Source organism: Gallinula chloropus (genome assembly GCF_964237585.1).
Source record: "Gallinula chloropus genome assembly, chromosome: 1".
Lineage (NCBI taxonomy): Eukaryota > Metazoa > Chordata > Aves > Gruiformes > Rallidae > Gallinula > Gallinula chloropus.
In genome coordinates this window covers 28011517-28031710 of record NC_140085.1, presented here as the reverse complement: position 1 = coordinate 28031710, position 20194 = coordinate 28011517, and the positions used below count along the sequence as shown (strand labels likewise).

The 20194-nt window shown below is 40.1% G+C and overlaps 1 protein-coding gene across 2 annotated transcripts in view; it reads right to left on the bottom strand.

Moving 5' to 3' along the window:
* SYT10 (synaptotagmin 10) overlaps positions 1-20194 on the bottom strand; it is a gene marked incomplete at both ends in the record, with an annotated part of 38236 nt that overhangs the window by 6316 nt on the left and 11726 nt on the right. For both annotated transcript variants that reach the window (XM_084268239.1, XM_084268240.1), the window contains 2 exons: positions 10041-10605; positions 17290-17647. In XM_084268239.1, the coding sequence (XP_084124365.1) occupies positions 10041-10605; positions 17290-17647 (923 nt within the window). The remainder of the gene's footprint in view (positions 1-10040; positions 10606-17289; positions 17648-20194) is intronic.

Below are 20194 nucleotides of genomic sequence, written 5' to 3'. Positions count from 1 at the left end.
GATTTGACCATGAAATTAAAAAGCAGCATGCCTTAATTCAAAAAGAAATGCTTGGACAGCAAATAAGGGGAACATTTTTTGTTTAGCACAGCAGACTATCCAAAGGGCAGATGCACTCAAGTTACCAGAGCTCTGTAACTTGTCTACTGACACTACCACTTTGAAGTGGTAAGGGATGGTTCTAGAATTGGGAAAAGACTCCCTATTATTCCATTCATTACACAAGCATTTTCTGACACCTGTGACCTATAACTGGAAAAAAATGTGGCTTGTGCTGCCCTGGAATATCTGATATTCATTTAGTGGAAAAACACTCATGTTCCTCTATGTACTGTTTCAATAAATAAATTCTACAATAGACTACAATAGACATTATTTCAAATAAACACTCTTGTCTATATAGAAGACATTTATGAGTCATGCACTGTAAGATCGAAGGTGGAGAAATAGAATTAGTAGTTACCCTGCACTAGTCTGCAGTCATTAATTAACTCTCTTGGTGGAGAGAACTGGCTGTCCTGGATCGCCACCACAGACTAGAGTTCACATGGTTCTCACATCAAGTTCAAATGCAAGTCCTTTCAGAATCCTTTGAGACAATCTGGATGATTTTCTTTTTCATTTTGTTTGGTCCTGGTTATGGCATCTGCTGTTTGGTAGACAGTGTCTTTTTGGTTAGCAAGGAATAAAAAATCCTAGTACTTTCACTCAGCATCTACTCTGAGTACCTGACAAGATTGGGAGTCTTTCTTCATACTTGGGTGAATTAAGTACAATTTGTTAGGGGCTCTAGAACTGATAGGGCAACTGGGGATTAAGATATTAAAATGCATCATTGAAATAAGTATTTTTTTGAATTTGGGTGAAGCCCAAGATTTAAAAACTTTTAAAAGTTCTTTTGGAAGATTAAAATTAAAATTATGCATATATAAATGACAGTGTCAGAGACTGGGTATTGGGTAAAATAGCTGTAGCATCACCATTCTCTGCCCCACCTCTCCAGCCCCCACCCCGCCATACACACATATTTTTGTGTTAATTTAAGCCCTACAGGTTCATGAATTTGGAGCTGAAAACACAAGTTCAGACCTAGATAAGTAAGTAAGGCTCAGCATTTAAACCACTCCTAGCCTTATTTGTCTACCACACTGACTATCATATGTAATATTTTTAAATGCTCTGGATCCTTAAGTACTATTGATTATAACTGAGATTTAAAAATAGGATTTAAATTACTTCAGAATCCCACTGCTCTTGAAAATTTGTATTTATCTCACTTTATAATCAAGTTCACACAACTCATGTGACAGGAACCCTTCAGTATAAGGAAATCTAAGGAAACCAAAGCACAGACTGTCCTCGACAATCATGTCTCCATTACAGTTCACTTCACACAAAACATGACTCAGAAGACACAAGCCTGGACCCGGTGGTTGCAATTCATGCAAAATTTTAACTATGCTTCAGATTGTATTACAGGTTTCACATATTCATCTGGAATTGCACATTACTTAGGCAACTCTCATGAAATTTTACCTCTTTCCTAGGCCTATTTTGGGTTTTTCTTGAATTAAACTTAGATTTCAATTAAAAGCTAGCTTTGCAATTGCTCATAATGACTCCCCCCCCCCGCAACTTCCAATAATGGGTACAGAGAAACCAGCACTGAGAACAGCTGCACTGATGCAAAAGGAGGAATTTTGTTGTACTGCGTATCTCTTCTTCATTTACTTCCCTTCTGTGTACACAAGCCATCATACAGAACTAAGGAACTGGAACGGTGGTAAGTGCTGCACCCGCTTCAGTTGTTTTTATGGCTCCCAGTTTACCTCACTATCCAATCCATTTTTTGGTACAGCAATGCAGGAACAAAATAAAACAAAGATAACAGCAACCTCAAATGCATATGTCAGCTATTCAGATAAAAACCTGGGGGTTTTTAGCTACTTGCAGCATACAGGTTCTTGAAATAGTGTAATTCTCATCCTACATAAGTAACCACACCTCAATGGATGTGCTAATCATTTTTCCATTAGGATACCAAGGATCTGTCCTCATCCCCTGCTTTACAGGCTCTTGGGAAATCACAGTCCAGGGGTTGACAAAGTCAGAGGAAAAGATGGTCCTTATTCTATTCATTTTTTGTTATCCAGTGGACACCAGCACTCTTATTTTCCCACTTAGACCTGTGGAAGAAGTAGCAGCATGTTTATAGAGGCTAGGCTCCCTAAGCACAATGTGGATAACCTGGAGGGATGTGACAAGAAGCTCTTGTACAAGGGCAGCACTGATTAGTCTGCTGAAGGGTTTAGAACCACTGCTGCTGGAGAAAGCTTTGCTGGTTTTTTACTACTTTTATTTTTCCCAGTTGTTTCCTTTAAATTCAATTGAAGAGAGAATTTTTAGCTAGGAACCTCCACAATTTCAGTGAGGAAGTTAGGCAGAGACCTTTCCATGTTCAGGGTAGTGTCTTCTCACATAATTGTAATCTTCTCATTTATAATCCTAAACTGAATGGGAAAAAATATTTACTGGCAGTGTAAGAATTTGTATAATCACTCTCCTATATTCCAAGATGTTGACTGATTTATGCCTGCAGGATTGAAAAGTTTATAGAGACGATATGTGAAATAAGATGTCATTTTTGCTTTTTTTTTTATCAGAAATGAACTCTAGGCCTTTTTTCAACTGATGGTTGTTTCTTTAACCTTCCTTTATGAACTTTTGCAATGCAAAGTCTTAAACAAACATCTCACAATGGATTCTTACAATAAGCTATGTAAATGTTACTGGAACTAAAACATTTATATACTTTTATTGTTACTAGAGCGCCATTAATCTCCATGGTTAAAATAAACAAACATTCTACAATTAATACTGCCTTACAAATGGAATTCCTTAAAATAATCTTTGTTGCTACTTTCATTATCATTCAGGTTATCATAATCCACAGCAATTCAACATTTTAATTCTTAATCTCAATTTAAATATCCAGAACTATTTTCCTATTAATTGTAATTTAAAAGATGATTTAAAGACTGATTCTGAGAATAGCATAATGAAAATACAAAGGGTGCCATGAATTTATATTGTCCTTGATACCTAAGCAACAGGTTTGCAAATTTTTTCTCTTAATTTTCCTGCCCTATTTTGAGTAAGTATCTGTACTAAGTAATAATACTTTTCTATCTATCAAAGGCAGTATTCAGGAATTTGCATTTCTAGATTTTTAGCTGCTTCCTTCAGTCACACTGAAAACCCATTTTCTGTATAGTATGCAAATTAAAAAATACATCAGCAGAATTAGACTTTTGGATTACTTGAATACCCAGGAAGATAATTCCCCCAAAGGACAGATTTCTTTCTCTTTTTCTTGTTCTGTTTAGAAACAGTTTTTGTAGATCTATACCTATATATATGTTCCTGTTTTCCAATAAAAAAAAATTACTGACCTCAAGCATTAAGAATCAGGTATAAAACAAAACAAAATGATGAATGTTGGGGGTCGGATGGAAGAAAGTGAGAAACCTGTTCCCTCAGAGTGTTAGTTAAGAATGTATGAAGGCATTTATGGTTTTGAGATATAGATTAAGAGTGAAAGAGTTACAGGAAAGCGCAGTAGAGGAATTTACCACTCTGTCTGTTTTCTCATCTATACATTTAGAATTTCATGGCACTTATGCTATCACAGAAATTGTCAAAAGTTACATGAAGCTCAAACTGGAGAGGTAATTCTGGCACATCTCAAGCGGATTTTACTTTGGAAACCTTGTACCCACAGCTAATATTTATTTTCCTCTCCTGTTGTTCTTTGCATATCAAACCCAGCTCTTTTTCTTCCTCCCAGCACTGCTTATTGATTGAGCTGTTGTCTTGGGAAATGAATAAATGAGGTCTGTGTTTGTTCTTGCCTCTGTATAGAAGTATGTGGGGAAGTATGACTTCATAATGACTGTAACGACTGCATTGTGGAGGCCTAATGCTTGTTTTAGCCTGACATGCTGATTGCTGTGGGTAAGCGTAGCTGCTGATTGCAGTCCTGATTGATAAGAGAGGAGATGCACGCTGGGTCAAGCAGTCTGAATGTTCTCAATAGCACCCCAGAAAGCCTCCTGGGTGCTTCTTTTGTCACTCCCTCTGTACACAACCATTGGTCTTGTGCACCAGTGGGGTAGTTTCATCTTACCAGGAGAAAGAAAAACCATTCCTGCTTCAGAACAGCTGAGAACAGAGATACTTCTGTGAACTAACTGTGGCATCCACCAGCAGGTGAACGAAACAAAATATATGTGTCTTCCAACACAAAGATGCTCTTCTGAAGCAACAATGTAAAGAGATGATTTGCAGTGAGAAACTCAAAGAGTACTGAGGGCACTGCAGGTAAGTTATGCTGTGTGCCCTGTCATAGCCATCATTGTACCACCTGGGTGTGAAGATACTGACTTCCCTCGAGGAAACCATATTCATCTAATATTTCTCACTTTAAAGGTAGATTAAAAGTAGCAGGTTGCCTCTAGAAAAGCAGAAATCCACGCTTTTTCCATAATCTTTTCTAGTTATCACCCAGAACTAAAGCAATCCCAAACCTAAATGAAAAATATCTACACATTTCCTGTAAACCCAGGGTATTTGCTCATGTACACAGCCGCAGGACATCATGTGTATCCTGGTTAGATATGGCAAATGCCAGGTATTCTTGGCTTTAAAGGGGTTATTCCCATTATAGAGATGATAAATGTTCCTATACTGACAAGCCTTTACTCTTTTGCATGTGTTTAACATTGTGTTAAAGCTTTTATGAACATTTCTGGACACTACAACAGTCTAAGTCCATTCTAATGAGGACGGCTACTTGTAGAGCATAGTCCCCTATATTGCCAGTAATAAACATTTCCTGTTAGGGCTGCTCTTTGAACACTAAGCAATAGGACAATCCTTATAATGTGCCCTCAAAGTCTGACTATCTCAAGACAAATCTTTGTCAGCTCCGTGCCACTGTTTCCTTACTCAGAGTAAGGTCCAATGTGCCAATTTTTATCCACTTACATAATAGAGAACTATGAAGAAAGCTAAGCAAAAAACACCACCTACAATTGCTCTGGGTGAATGGTAAAGGTGGGGTTTATTCTTGTTTGATCAGGAAGCCAGAAGCATCTCTCTCCATAACAGAAGCCAACAGCTAGCAGAATTACCTGGGTGACATCCTACTCTGGAAAGGGTTTGAGATAGGTCTACTGTGACAAATTTTACTGTCCTGTTTATTAAAAAAGGCGTTTAAGCACTTATATCTTCTCCAGCAATGCTATTCCAAGTGCTTTAGAAACAGCAATCACACATCAAGTACACGACATGAAGTCTTTGTCCTTACAAACCTTCTTTTATATCCCACTTCACAAACAAGAAAACTGCAAAAATGAAATGCCTGGTGTTCGACAACTAAGTAATAATCAAGTTCCATCCGTCTACATGAGATAATCCAAGTGGTTTCAAATATATGACAACTCCACAACTAACATTCCCAAGCACTACCACTGTGCTGGAAATGGCTTTCATATAAATTCTGAGCCCATTTTTTTTTCCCCAATTGCATAATTTCTTATAATTGGTTACATTAACAGAGTTCATAGAATAACTTTGGAAAGAAAACATTTCTGACAGTCACTTGCCAATTTATTTAGGCAATGATGTTAGAGGCAGAGATTTCCAAAGCAATCAATCATTTAAAAAAGTATAATAGGAAGTTAATAAACTTTTACACCCAGCACGTGTTAGATCACAAGAGGCGGGGTATTTTTGCCTAAACAATTTTACAATGCTAAATATTTGCACTGAAGTATTTGTTAGCAATTCCAATAAATGAGTTTTGGGTTTGTTATTTTTTTAAAGGATGCCGTACATTTTAATGGTAACAAGGCTCAGAAATGTATGCAACACACAAGCACTTCACGAAAACAGAAGCTAGATACGTTGACTAAACAAATAATTTTATATTACTTGTTCACCCCTGATGTTATGAATTAACTTCCTAAAGTGTATTAAGAATTACAGTATTCCAATGTATTGAACAACCTTCACAGGTGGTCTAAAACTGCCTCGAGTTTTTCATTAATTAATCAAACAAACAGAAGTAAATGAAGGTTTATTTATTGAAAAGTCAATAAATTTGGGCATATTAAGATCATCAGATACCTAGGATATTTCTTTTCCATGAATGATTTATACTAAATTTACCTTGATAATATAACATTAAGAAATGCAAACACTAGCACTTACAAGAGGTATATACTAGATCTTACACAATAGCTGCAGATTTTCAACATAACACAGAGAAACAATGATGCGAATGAAAAATTAAAAGGAACAAAACACAAGCTACAAAAGATGAATAAATATCAACGATTGAAAATCATAAGAATAAAAACAAGCAAGTGGGGCGGCCAATCCTGCACCTCTATAAAGTAGTTTCAAATTACTATAACAAGCAAAGAAAAAAGTACTGCAACCTTGGATTCCCACAGAGTCATTGGTTTTATGGCCAAAAGGACTCTGCAACCATCCAGTCTGAGTTTCTCTGGCCTGTGTATTTCCTGTCCCACCCGTCCCCTCCTCCCCTCACTTTATGGAAGTGCAAGCTAACATTTTCAAAATGATGTTTAACTACTGACAGAGAGTCTTGGCAGAGCAGAGAATCTCCCCATCTGCTGCGGTAACATCCTTCACTGAGAAATTGTGGTTCATTTCCTTGGTAAATCTGTCTAGCACACAGTCAACTCTCAGACTGCAGCAACTTGTGTCACAAAACCAGGTTCTTTCTAGGGAGGTAATAGGAAATTATTGTTTTACTCTCACTCTGCATTCCAAATAGAAAACTTTCGACTATAGAAGAGATATGAAAGACTCCAGCTGAGGGATGGCTACTTCTGCTGTGTTTTGGACCAATCCTTTCATCCATCACTTCTACCTGCCTCTACCATTTAACAAGCTGAATGAGTAAATCACTGGGTCTAGGAAGCATGTCTGAACAAAAGGCTGAAAAACTCCACAGGGCATGCAAGAAAACAGTGCAAAGTCGAAGACTGAAAAAGCATGAGAGAAATATATCTGCATAACGGTACCCTGCTTCCTACGCTCTGCTGAGTGAGGACCTTCCCACTGAGACAGACAGATTGTTTTCTAAAGATTCTTTATAAACACCAAAATATGCTTGCCTGGAGTACAGCTATTTTTCACTAACTGTAGAACCATCTTGATATCTTTTTTATTGTTATTATTTTTTTAAGACTTAATACAAGTCCAACTGACTCTAGCAATAATTATTTAGTTATTTGTTTGTTAGTGACTTTCATAAACTTTAGGTCTGGTGGGTAAGACCACCATATAATTCCCCCTTCGTTAACTGTTTATTCCTGTGCAGGATTGGCTCCCTTATCTTACAGTTTCTGAAATGGCAGAACTAGAAACCTTTATTACTAACCAGTTTTAATCTACATGAAACAGCTGAAATAAAACACCAAGGCAGCACACTGCACATATAGTAACAGGACATCTTATAGGAAGGTTTCATTTTGCCAGGAAAATAAATTCAATTGATCAATTTCTTACAAACTTTTCTCAGAATAGCATAAGGCTGTTAAAAGCTTAATGCTGCATCTGTGAAAGCTGATGCAGTCACCCAATACCAAAGATATTTCATTTGCATGTGTTTATTGTCGACATATTCACACACATGAAATGTTGTAAATATACTAGGTGGAAGGCTGAAATCCCAAACTTCATGCTTTCTCTTGAACTTCACACATAGTAAAATACCAGCAGAACTAAGCTTTATAACTACATGTACCAGCCCTTAGTGAGGAAGAAACTTGAATCAGAATTCAGCGCCAAGAGTAGCAACTATTTTCATCCAGATGTATGTTAGTATCTCTCCCAACTGCATCATTTGGTGTGGCACTTCAATCTGCTCAAAACCAGTGATGAACAGTACAGAGATTCTAATGTGCTGAAACCATTCTAGTTATCAGCTAAAAGTCTCTCACACACGTCTGTTGCAAAAATAAAGCATTATTAAAGAAAATACCAAAGCTAGAGGAAATTTTTAAAAACTGTTACTGGGCTGTAACACCAAGCCCTTAAACACAGATTCAGTTTTAAGCTTGAGAACATGGTTCTTACATTTACCTGAAATTTGAGCTTGAGCAAGCTAAGTGCACAGGGATAGAGTTTTCTGGAGGTGTGCCAGAGGCCGTTCAGACCACTTAGGTAGTCCCATGTGATTGTATGCTCCCTCCTCCCTTCTCCTTAAAGCCACAAATAGGTGTGGCATCGAAATGGCTCATTCAACTTTTGAGTTGAATGCGGAGGAAGCAGATAACACCACTACAGCCAAAGGTTAACTAAGCATCCAACTACTGAATACACATCAGCTATGAAAATATAAGTCAATTACCTTACTCCATGAAGAGTGCACAGCCTGAGAGCCCATTGAGCTCTCCTGCACAGCAGCAGGCTGCACACCAGGAACTCCCCTTGAGCAGGAAAATCTCTCAAGGTTACTCCTCAAGAATGAGAGAATCCTTATCACACTGATACTCAGTAAGTGAACCATGAAACTAAGATTCTTTGCTAAGTGATATAGAGACTTGATTGCATATATATATATATACATATATATAAATAAAATCCTTTAGATGTAAACCGTTGACCAACTCTGGGACTAAGTTTGGATCCAGCTGTTCCAAGATTCCTGTCTGAGAAGGAGTTTAGCATGCAAGGGGGTCCTTTCTGAACCTTATGACTCAACGGAAGGGTCGCCCTGGTAAGCTCTGTCTGACCCTGTTCTCTGTGCAGTAAATAACCGAATGTACCTTGTCAATGAATCTTGCTAAATCAGTGTCGCGTTAACCATCAGACTTTGTTAACTATTTTATATTAACAAATGAATACTTCTCTGTAATGAGGGAAGTGCAGTCACTTAATCCATCAGTGGCATCCCAACAGTTAAAATAAATAGCTGATTTTGTGAACTCATATTTGAAAACTGTCTCCACTATGCTCCACTCCCTTATCTTTTCTTAGGAAACACAGTGCTCATGCTCAAACTGGTGAGGAAATACCAGTCCCCTCTGTCCTCCTTGTCATGCAGACCTAGATGTCCCTGCCTAGCAGGTACAAACACATGAAAACGTTTGGGAAAAGAGGCATGGGAAGTCTCCAGCTCCATTGAAGGGATGGTATGAAGCTTCTGTCACTGAAGCAGTGTCTAGTACTGCTGTGTCCATGTTCATCCCTGCTGTGGAAATCCAGCCCATCCTCAAAACCAGGGATGGTTTGGGTATCACTACACAACAAGGGATGGGAAAACTTCTATGTTAAAAAACAACAACAACAAAGCAAAACAAACAAAAAGAACCCCAACCACACCACACCTCACTATTTAATTTGTTTTTTCCTCTCAAATTTCAGCCAAGTAAGATGAGTTTGGATTTCAAGGTTAATAAGGACAATGTTTGCAAACTGGAGATTTTCCTGCTGGTAGCCTGTCATCCATGCACAAGCCTCCTTTTCTTGCTTGCAACATTAAACAGATAATTCCTATTTCCTAAGTCTACTTGCTTGTGCCTCTTGAGATTTGCTAGTAACCAGAAGCAAAGCATATACATCTACCGGGGACCCTAAGCACATGAAAATCTGCTAACAAGAGCAGTTCCTTAATAGATGATCATTTGAAGGACAGGGTATTTTGCTAACAGAAAAAATGTTAATTGTTCTTGTTAAGCAGCAACTTTTGTGATGTACTATTTAATTAATAAACCTAATTTCTATTTGCACAGTGAGCCATAAGGGTGGTGGTGTGTTCCCAGAAGATTTTTTTAGTAATTAAATTTTATAGCTCCCTAAGTGTTCTCTATGCTTGAAGGAAAATATTGACAACTTTTTTTTTTTTTTCCTTCCAGACTCCACTGATAAACAGGATGCTCTGCCACAAACTATAAAAGAGAAACGAAAATATCACGTTAATGCTTTTGGAACACGTTACTTACTGTGGTGGCACAGTGGATGTCTTTCCATACATTGGCTTCCCTGGAGAGATCTGAGACTTCAAAAAGGTTATCAAGAATAACTTCCCCAATCATGTCATGTCTAGAAAATCTGTCAAAATCATAAACACTGAAATGCAATTTCCTGTTGCTGAGTTGATCATAGGCTACAGGAAACTGAAAGGTTTCATCAAAGACAGGATTTAATGTCTTTCTGTGAACTCGTGTCTGAAACTTCTTTTTCCTATCTGGAAGCAGATAAATCTTAACGTAGGGGTCGGATGTTCCCGTGAAGTCTTTAGCAGGCAGATCTAAGGCTTTGACAATTGTGACAGCCAGAAGGTCATTCTCATAATCATACCGGAGAGTGAAGTTAAGTTTTCCACATGTTTTCACATCTTCCTGTTGCCCATCAGAATCCACAGACTTCTGTTTGTAGAGTTCTGGTTTTATTCTCCCAATGCTGGTCGTTGTCTCTCCCCTTTGTAAAATCGGATCTATCCCCATGTTAAAATCAACACTGGACACCTGCATCTGCCGTGGCAAGTGTCGCCTGAAAGAATTGTGCCTGCACAAATACACACACACACACAAAACAAGCCATGGTTATCTATGGGAAAAGGCCTGGCTGTTATTAAGTAGAAAACAGACAAAGCCAAATTAGTAAGGGTTCCTCTCTTTAAAATAATCCCCCCCCCCCAAAAAAAAACCAACCAACCAGAAAGTTTTGCAAGTGTTAAAACATCCTTGAGATGAAACGATAATTCAGAATGAACTTCTTGGTGCAAGAGACAGCCGGTGTCCTGGAAATACATGAATGTATAACCTTGTATTCAGGCTATGCAGCTGAAGCTGAATTCAGGTTCATTCACAGAACAAGCTGACAGTTCCAACACTGCTTGATCCCACTGTGCTAGGGCCTGAGCAAAGTAGAGTCAGGCAGACAAAAAAAATCACTTGCAGAATTGTCATCAGTACTTCCTGAGTTTTGGAGGCATTCCTCAGTGGTTTTCCAATTAAATATTTACCAAGTTTCACACTGATCACTGTGAAAGGTGCCTGAAAAGGGCAACCAGAGCTATGTCTGGAGGTCTTCAGCATAGCACTTTACTATCCTACAACATTTTATGTATGCTGGTATTTGCTACACTGAGATGCAGGCTGCCTTCTCCAACTCTACTGGGAAGCTTTTGTTTTGGCTGCAATACACTTCGAAGTCTTGGTCAACCTTCTTTTGTGATTGGGTTTTTCCCCTTCTCATACTCTTCTATGAGGCATAATTAGAAAGTCGATTCCTGTACTCCTACCAAGAAACAATATGTTTAAATCCTTATAATTCTGAACACAGGGTTGCATAAGCATATGTATTTATGGGCTTATCTTGACTCAAAAAGCATCAGTGGAAATTTGTGCCTTTCCTACTAAGAGTAAAATCAAAGCTCCAGTATGCCACACAGCCTTACAGTAATATAAAAAAAAATGGTCAAAAAGCTTCATGGAATTAATCATCATCAGATGTCATTATGACCACAGTGTCCAGTTTATTTTTTGGATGTTTTCACATTTATTTAGTACTTCACTACCCCAATAATCTGTACTGGAAAAGCTCAATACCTCCTCCTGTGAGCACACTTAGTAGCCATTAAAAAACAATTTAATTGTCAGAATTTCTTCTGGGTTTTTTGCAATCAATTGCTTATTAATGCCAAATGCAGCCGTTCCTTACTGCTTGGTTTCCCTGTGGTGTTGTGTTCTGAAAACAAGAGGTGTCACAGCTGTGTGTTTCTTTCTTTAAATCAGAAATGCACATTGTCCATTTGGAAGCAACCAGAACTCGTTTCATAGATATTATTTGTACTTTTGCTGTAGAATGAAGTGGTTGCAGAAGGCATGAAGCACAAAACTACGGCAGTTCAGCTGAGTGTAGATAAAAGAGGATAATCAGCAGCCACTAAATAATAGACAAGAACATTTCCCCTTTTGGCTGTTTCAGTACTGGTAGGTGCACAGAGCAGTCCTGTTGCAACACAAGAATAGGAGAGGGAGAACTTCATGGTCTGGATTTGGTGTAGCTCAAAAAAATCCAGGTGTTTTCTCAAGTTTAGATGAAAAACACACCCCTCTCACAAGGAAGTCTACATTTTGTTTTCTTTTCTCTTAAATGATAAAACTCACTAAATCCATGCTATACACTGTCTACATTGGAATGGCTTGTGAAATCAAAAGGCCCTAAAGCTAGTTCATAAAAGTACAATATTGCCCTCAGCAGTTTTCAGGGCTGTCATTGTACCTTTGTCCTCTGAGAAGTCTAGCCTCATAGGTGTGCTCAACACAGGGAAGGAACTGGCCTCCACCCAAAATGTAGTGCCAATAAAAGTTTGGGCACGCAGCAATTCAGGCATCAGCTCTCCAGTATCTCTGCCTCATAATGAAGTCCAGGAAGACCTGTGTCACTGCTACTTCTGTCTGTGCTCATGAAACCTGTGCAGGTGTGCCTTCCTGAGTGCTCCTCACACTGTGCTACAGCATGTTTCCCAGAGGATCATGTTCAAACCCTGCCAGAGACAAGCAGTGCAGAAAACTGCCAATGCAGAGGGAGCAGTGAAGCTGACTGCATGGCATTCACAGTTTGAGTCACGATGGATACCCAACAAGTTCTCTTTTCATTGACTTCTTTTGCATCGATGAAAAGTTACAGGTTAATTCTTGTAAAAGCAGAATAAACCCCCAAATCTATTATCCCTAAGGTGCCAACCTTCTTCCAAATTTTCAAACTTTATGCATGTAACGTCCTCTAACAAACATAGTTATTGTGGTGAGATATCACCAAGTAAAACAGTGCAGCTGTATGGTTGTTCCCCCTAGGAACCAGCCGTGCTTTTGCGCTAGTAAGCCAAAGTCCTAATTACATAGCGCCTAGAATCTGTTCTGAGTCACAGCATTTCACCAAGACAGCTAATTGGTCTGTTAATTATTAAGATGCTTCATTGTTGTCATAGCAACATATTTATCTTCCTTTGTTCTGCAGTAACAAAGGAACTAATGACTGTGATAATGAAGTACAAGGATGTCAGGCAACCAGGTTGTGAAAATGCTGCAAAGTTACTAACGTGTGCAAATCCAGGTACTTCAACCCTTACTGGCTGCTACATGAAGCACTCCTACACCAGACATACCTTCCATAACTTAGAACAAACACATTTTGAGTGACGGTACATCTGTATGCAAATCTCTAACATAAAATTGGGCTTGCATAAGGACAATGACAGTATGAATCTGATTTCTAACTCATATTGCCATATGTAAGACAAAAGAGAAGGACAGGATGTGGATTTATGGTATCACTTGAGATTTATAAGGGTTGGCTCTGGTCTAGCTTTCCTAGATGACATTAGACCAATGTTTTGGACCAAATCCAGGAACGGACACCAGCACTTGTGGTATTTAGACAGAACAGATGCTTCTGTCTCCTTCTTGCAATCACTAAAGTCAACAGACCTGCTTGTTTTTCTTTAACTGTAACATTCCCAAGCACCTCACTTTGTGCCTCTTGTGCCTCTTGGGAAGTGACTTGCTCTTTGCAGAGCCGAATGAGAAGCTCCTCTCCCACCTAATGCTAAAGAGCAAATCCCATGTCATTTGAAAACACAGATGAACATTTGAGGGAAGGAATACCACAGAAGCAATAAACTACATTACAGAATACTTTCATAAGGTACTGGGAAGAGTGGCATTCAGCAGCACAAAGCATAAATGCTTGTAAACATGCACCACTGCTGCAGGACTTCTCTTTCTATCATAGTTTACTGGTTAACTGGGATCAAAGACTAAAGAGGTTTGGTTTTGGTAACCTTTTTTTTAACAAGTGGGTCTTTTCATATTATTGGGAACTATGAAAATGATATAGTTCTAATTAAGCAGAAATTCATCATTTATGTACAATAACATGTCTCCATGATAAATATACAGTCTAAAAAGTGATCAGGCACATTTTATTACTCCTCTGAATGGTTTCTTAAAATCCTTCTGATTCAATTACAATGGCTTAATATTATTCTCTTTTCTTAAGAGCTGATGGCTGCAAGAACCTGTCACAGAACTGGTTATACTTGTCTTTGCCCCAGCTCTGAGGAGATCAAGGCAGAGGAGACAATCCAGACAGCAAATATTTCTCTTAGATCCTCTGTCAGTGGAATACAGTCAGGAGATGGTGCATTTGGGTCACTTGGGCCTCCCGAGTACAATGAAGCGGTTCTGCGTTGAAGACAGTGTAGGAGAAAGCTGTGCTACCTCTGTGTCTGTTAATGGCTCTCCTTCATTTAGAGGTCACCAATGAAAGACACCAGAGGCAGTTTTTAGTCATTTTGTGATCCAATATTCTGTGACACAAGGAAGGAATAATACAGAAAGCTGGCCTAAATGTCCAGCCTTCATCTCATACATGATATTCTTGGCAGTCATAATTAATACGGGCTGTGGGAAGGTTAAGACTCGCTTAAGGCAGGCAGAGATATAGAAAAAAAATGTATTTACAAACACAGCTTGGGGAGGAGGGGACAACTCAAGCAGGGTTACTCAAAGCAAAGGAACTGTCCCTCAGGAGAGATTTAACTGCTAATCTAGAGGAGATAACAAGAAAAAGTTCCCATGCAAAGTTACAAATATACAGAAAGAGAAGAATTGATGGCATGGTTTAATTATGTAAAACTGTCCTTGGCTTCACAGATATTTCATATGCAATTAGATCCCAGTTCAAATCACTCTAGAGGTGTGTAGGAATATTTTCACTGCCTAAAGTAGCTCTAGATCACGTCTCCTGAAATTCTTCCTTCAGTACCACAGGGAGTATTCAAGCCCATTTGCCAGCCAGCTATTTCTTCTCTCTGTTCAGGAAGCCAGACAGTCTAATTACCTATGGATTTACCTGTTTGGTACATGATGGATAAAACTTCCAATTAATATCCTATTAGGTAATAGTGAGTTGTAGAATACCTTTGTCATGCTAAGCTGCATCAATTTCAGTCCCTCTGTGTTTAGTAGAACAGTTAACATTTCAAAACTGTCTTCTCAGTCTTTTGGAAATGTTCCTCAGTGTGGCTTGGATACTGTGCTCCTTCTCTCAGCAGACGGAGACAGTAGCTGGAGCCAGGCATAGCCTGGGCAGTGTGGCTTCAAGCCAGCTCATAATTCAGGACACGTTTCAGCTGCTGAAGTCAGTCAGACCTGTCCTGGCTGGAGGGGTCTCATTTTTGGGAGCATGCTGTGACTGCCTGCTGGCTGTTTCACGCTGGTGGAAGAGCTGGGAACAAGAACTGCAGCACTCACCATGAGTGCACAGAGCTGGCAAAGCGCTGTCTTAGGGACTTACAGAAGGCCAGCGATGTGCTCACTAAATGTAAAGCATGTGCCTTCTACAATTTTGTGCCTCCACTGAGTATTGTGAATGTGAGTTTTTGTTGCTTGTTTGTTTCATGTCTTCATTTTATGACACAAAACTGGGAGGGGTGGCTGACACACGAGAGGGCTGTGCTGCCCTTCAGCAAGACTTAGACAGGCTGGAGAGCTGGGCGGGGAGAAGTTTAATGAGATTTAACAAGGGCAAGGATAGCATCTTGCATCTGGGTAAGAACAACCCCAGGTACCAGTATAGATTGGGGACTGACCTGTTGGAGGTGTAGGTGAGAGGGACCTGGGGGTCCTGGTGGACAGCAATGTGCCCTCATGGCTAGGAAGGCCAATGGCATCCTGGGGTGTATGAGAAGGGGTGTGGCTAGAAAGGTCCTTTTCCCCCTCTACTCTGCCCTGGTAAGACAGCACCTGGAATATTGTGTACAGTTCTGGACCCCTCAGTTCAAGAAGGACATAGAGCTCCTTGAAAGAGTCCACATGCAGGGCCACCAAGATGATGAAGGGAGTGGAACACCTTCCTTACGAGGAAAGTCTGAGGGAGCTGGGTTTCTTTAGCTTGGAGAAGAGAAGACTGAGGGGTTACCTTATTAATGTTTATAAATATGTCAAGGCTGAGAGTCAGGAGGATGGAGCCAGGCTCTTCTCAGTGATGTCCAATGATAGGACAAGGGGCAATGGGTGCAAGCTGGAGCATAGGAAGTTCCATGTGAATATAAGGAGGAACTTTTTCACTGTGAAAGTGACAGAGCACTGGAACAGACTGCCCAGGGAAGTTGTGGAGTCTCCTCCTCTGGAGATATTCAAAACCTGCCTCGATGCATTCCATTTAGACCAAATTAGTTCCACACTAATGTGTGATTTAGTCTAGGTGATCCTGCTCTGGCAGGGGGTTGGACAAGATGATCTTTCAATGTCCCTTCCAACTCCTAAAGTTCTCTGATTCTGTGATTCAGCAAATGTTTTATTAAGGGAAAGCTACTTCCTAAATAGCGTTTGTGGTCTTACTAATGGTAAGGTGTCATTAGTAGATGCCTCCTTTAGCCTTCACTGTCTTACTCTCTGTCTATAAAGCATTCCGCTTTTTTTTTCCTTGCTGTAGAAATGATCTTTCCAGTTCACTGTTTGTTATGCATGCATTAAATTTGCTGATAGTATTTGAAGAAAGGCTCATTTGAAAGTATAGGTCACTGCACATGTCGTCACTACTTTTCAATATAAAGCAGTAACTGAGACAAAACAAAAGTTTGTGTCCTCCAGTTTAATACAAGACATCACTTTGGCAATGCTACCTCCTTGCAGTTTATTTAATGATTTATATAAAATCTGCACTGCTTTAAGATCAGTCCATAACAATCTATATTCTAGACTGGGTTTTTAATTCCTTTAAAAATGGCAAACCATGTCTTAAAAAATGTGCCACCAACAACAAATCTGTCACTTATTTCGAGGAGAGGAAAACTTTCATCAGCAAAGGAGCTGCTGTATCTATAAAACTATGTCTGTGAAAAGCCACACTTGCAGTACTTTAAAAAATAACACTGAAACAGATTTTCCTATAAAGAAAACCTAAAATGGAATTGCTGTAAGGAATAGCATACGTATTTACAAAGTAGTAAAAGACATAGATCTTCATGTGTCAAAATAATGATGCAACTGAAGGTACACCATATGTTTCAGAATATTCTGTTTAAAGGACACCGAGGCTTTGCATTCACGTGACTGCTGCTTCACACAGATCTGTGAGGAAGTCAGGGAGTAACCCAGGATCCTGGAATTTTCAGCAGTGTTGTGCCTCTACCCGTTCCCAGGAAACAGGCCACAAACGCGAGTGCCCCTAACTTACCTTGATGACGATGTGGGCTCAGTGATCTGCCGCTGCATGCGTGCATGTCTGATCAGATGCTCTTTCAGCGCGTTCTGGACCTCTGCTGGTATATCAGGTGAAGTGTGGCTAATTTTCAATGCAGCTTCAAGTACCTTTGTTGTAGGTTTCCCATTTTCTTTAACTTCCTTTTTCTCACTGGTCTCAAAAACCTCCGTAGGAGCACTGGAGTTGCTCTGAGGGACATTACTGGCATTGGAAGTGAGAGGTTTGCTTCTCCAGCAGGGCCAACACAACTTCCAAAAGACAAAAAGCGAGACTACCAGCAAGGCGAGCCCGCAGAAGCTGACAACTACTGCTAACAGACTGACTGAGATGTCTGCAAAGAATTAGAAACAAAGATCATCATGACAAACATGGAGAAAAAGAAAAGAATTAAAATTACACAGGTAAGGAGATAGAAGCATTCTGAACATTATCTTGCACAGAGCTTTAAAGTCTTATTTAATGTAGGGCTTTTTTTCCGTTTAGTAGCTAAACCTCCACTTTAAAATGTCATCATTCTCTAACATCTATGTCACAAATATCCTGTTAATGGCTATTCAGGCCAGGGGCCAATACCTGTATCCCTTGCCATGCACTCAGTCAGACTTCTTAGGAAGTAAGGGACTACCCAAATGGTCCCAAACACACCTAGCCACTGCCATCAAAGGCTGTCTGCTCAGGAACACATCTTGCTGAGAAAGTCAAACCACGGTCCACATTTTCTGTAAGTGCACATGAAGACAGACCGGTTCTAACACGCCAGGCTGACACACAGATTTCTGGCCAAACTTTTGACTCTGTGTGCGAACTGCTTCAGAAACATGTGAAAACCCAGCATTTAAGTGGCATAAATGGGGACAGGCTACAGCCTGTCACAAGTAAGAAATTCTAGGGTTAAATATTAAGCTCTGGACTAAGACAGCACATAAACATCAGCATCTGAAATTCTGCTCTGAAAACACAGCTAGCTTCAGAGTACACTTTCCAATGCCCTGAGTTGTACAGAGACCGTACAGTATGCTCAGCTACCCCTGCTGCCCTGTGTTTGACTTTCTCTGCCACAATTAGTTAGCCTATCTAATAGCACAGACAAAGACATGAGAACGGATTTCGTACCAATGAAATGCTATGAACAGACTTGTATTTTAGGGGATGGTGGATCACCAGAAATGCCCATTGAGCCCTAATTAGGAGTTTTATTCTATATGACATGCTTCAGTTCCATTTCTCCAGTATCATGCAATATTATAACTTAAAAAAATCCCCTGAAAGAGTGTTTTGTGTGCTTTAAAAGTATTCAGTAAACCCTGCTTAAATGTCCCTCAAGCAGTGTCTGCTGCTGCTTGTTACAACCTGTTTTGACAGTTTAACAGCTAATATTTTGTGTCCATAGCTCCAGGCTACTAAACTGAACCAGTAGAAAAACACAAAGAGAGTTTAATTTTTTTTTTTCTAAAGGATCACAGGAACAAAGATAGTCCTCTATGTATGTATTAAGTATGTACTATGACATGCATCCCAGGGTCCCGAAGGAGCTGCCTGATGTGGTTGCCAAGTCACTCTCCATCATACTTGAAAAGTCATGGCTGTCAGGAGAGGTCCCTGGGGACTGGATAAAGGGTCACGTCACTCCCATTTATAAGAAAAGGAGCAAGGAAGACCCAGGGAATGTCAGGCTGGAGAACCTCACCTCTGTGCCTGGGAAGATCATGGAACAGATCCTCCTGGATGACATGTTAGAGCACATGAGGGATGAACGCATGATTCAGGACAGCCAGCACGGCTTCACTAAGGGAAGGTCATGCCTCACTAATCTGTTGACTTTCTATGATGGAGAGTCTAGCATAGGGCTACGAAGATGATTAAAGGCCTGGAGCATCTCCCCTACGAGGAAAGGCTGAATGAACTGGGGCTGTTCAGCCTTGGGAAAAGAAGACGAAGAGGGGATCTTATTAATGTTTACAAATATCTTAAGTGTGGGATACGGGGAAATAACCAGCCTCTTTACAATTGCCTATGGAGACCAAACAAGGGGCAATGGCTTCAAGTTGGAACATAGGAAGTTCAGCACCAATATGCAGAAGAACTTTTTCATAGTAAGGGTGACAGAGCACTGGAACAGGCTGCCCAGGGGGGTTGTGGAGTCTCCTTCTCTGGACATATTCAAGACCCATCTGGATGCCTACCTGTATGACCTGTCCTAGGGAGCCTGCTTTGGCAGGGTGGTTGGACGTGACAATCTCTCGAGGTCCCTTCCAATCCCTACAATTTTGTGATCCTGTGATAGCATCAGTGGATAAATGGAAGGCAACCGATGTCATCTACCTGGACTTGTGCAAGGCCTTTGACATGGTCCCCCATCACATCCTTATCTCTAAATTAGAGAGATGTGGATTTGACAGGTGTACCATCCAGTGGATAAAGAACTGGTTAAAAGGATGCAAAGGGTGGTGGTCAATGGTGCTATGTCTAGGTGGAAGCCAGTAAGAAGTGGTGTAACCGAGGGGTCTGTCTTGGGACTGGTACTCTTTAACAACTTTATCAATGACATCGATGATGGAATTGAGTGCACCCTCAGCAAGATGAGGATGACACCAAGCGGATGACACCAAGCTGAGCGGCGCAGTTGACCCAATCAAAGGAAAGGAAGTCATCAAGAGGGATCTTGGCAGGCTTGAAAGATGGGCCTAGGTGAACCTAATAAGGTTCAACACTGTAAAGTGTAAGGTCTCGCACTTGGGACAGAGGAATTCCAGACATATATTTGGACTGGGGGAAGAACTCCTTGAGAGTCGCCCTGCTGTGAAGGACCTGGGGCTTCTGGTGTGGTCAGTGAGGTCCCCCTGAAGGGAGCATATAAACAGGAGGGGAATCAACTTTT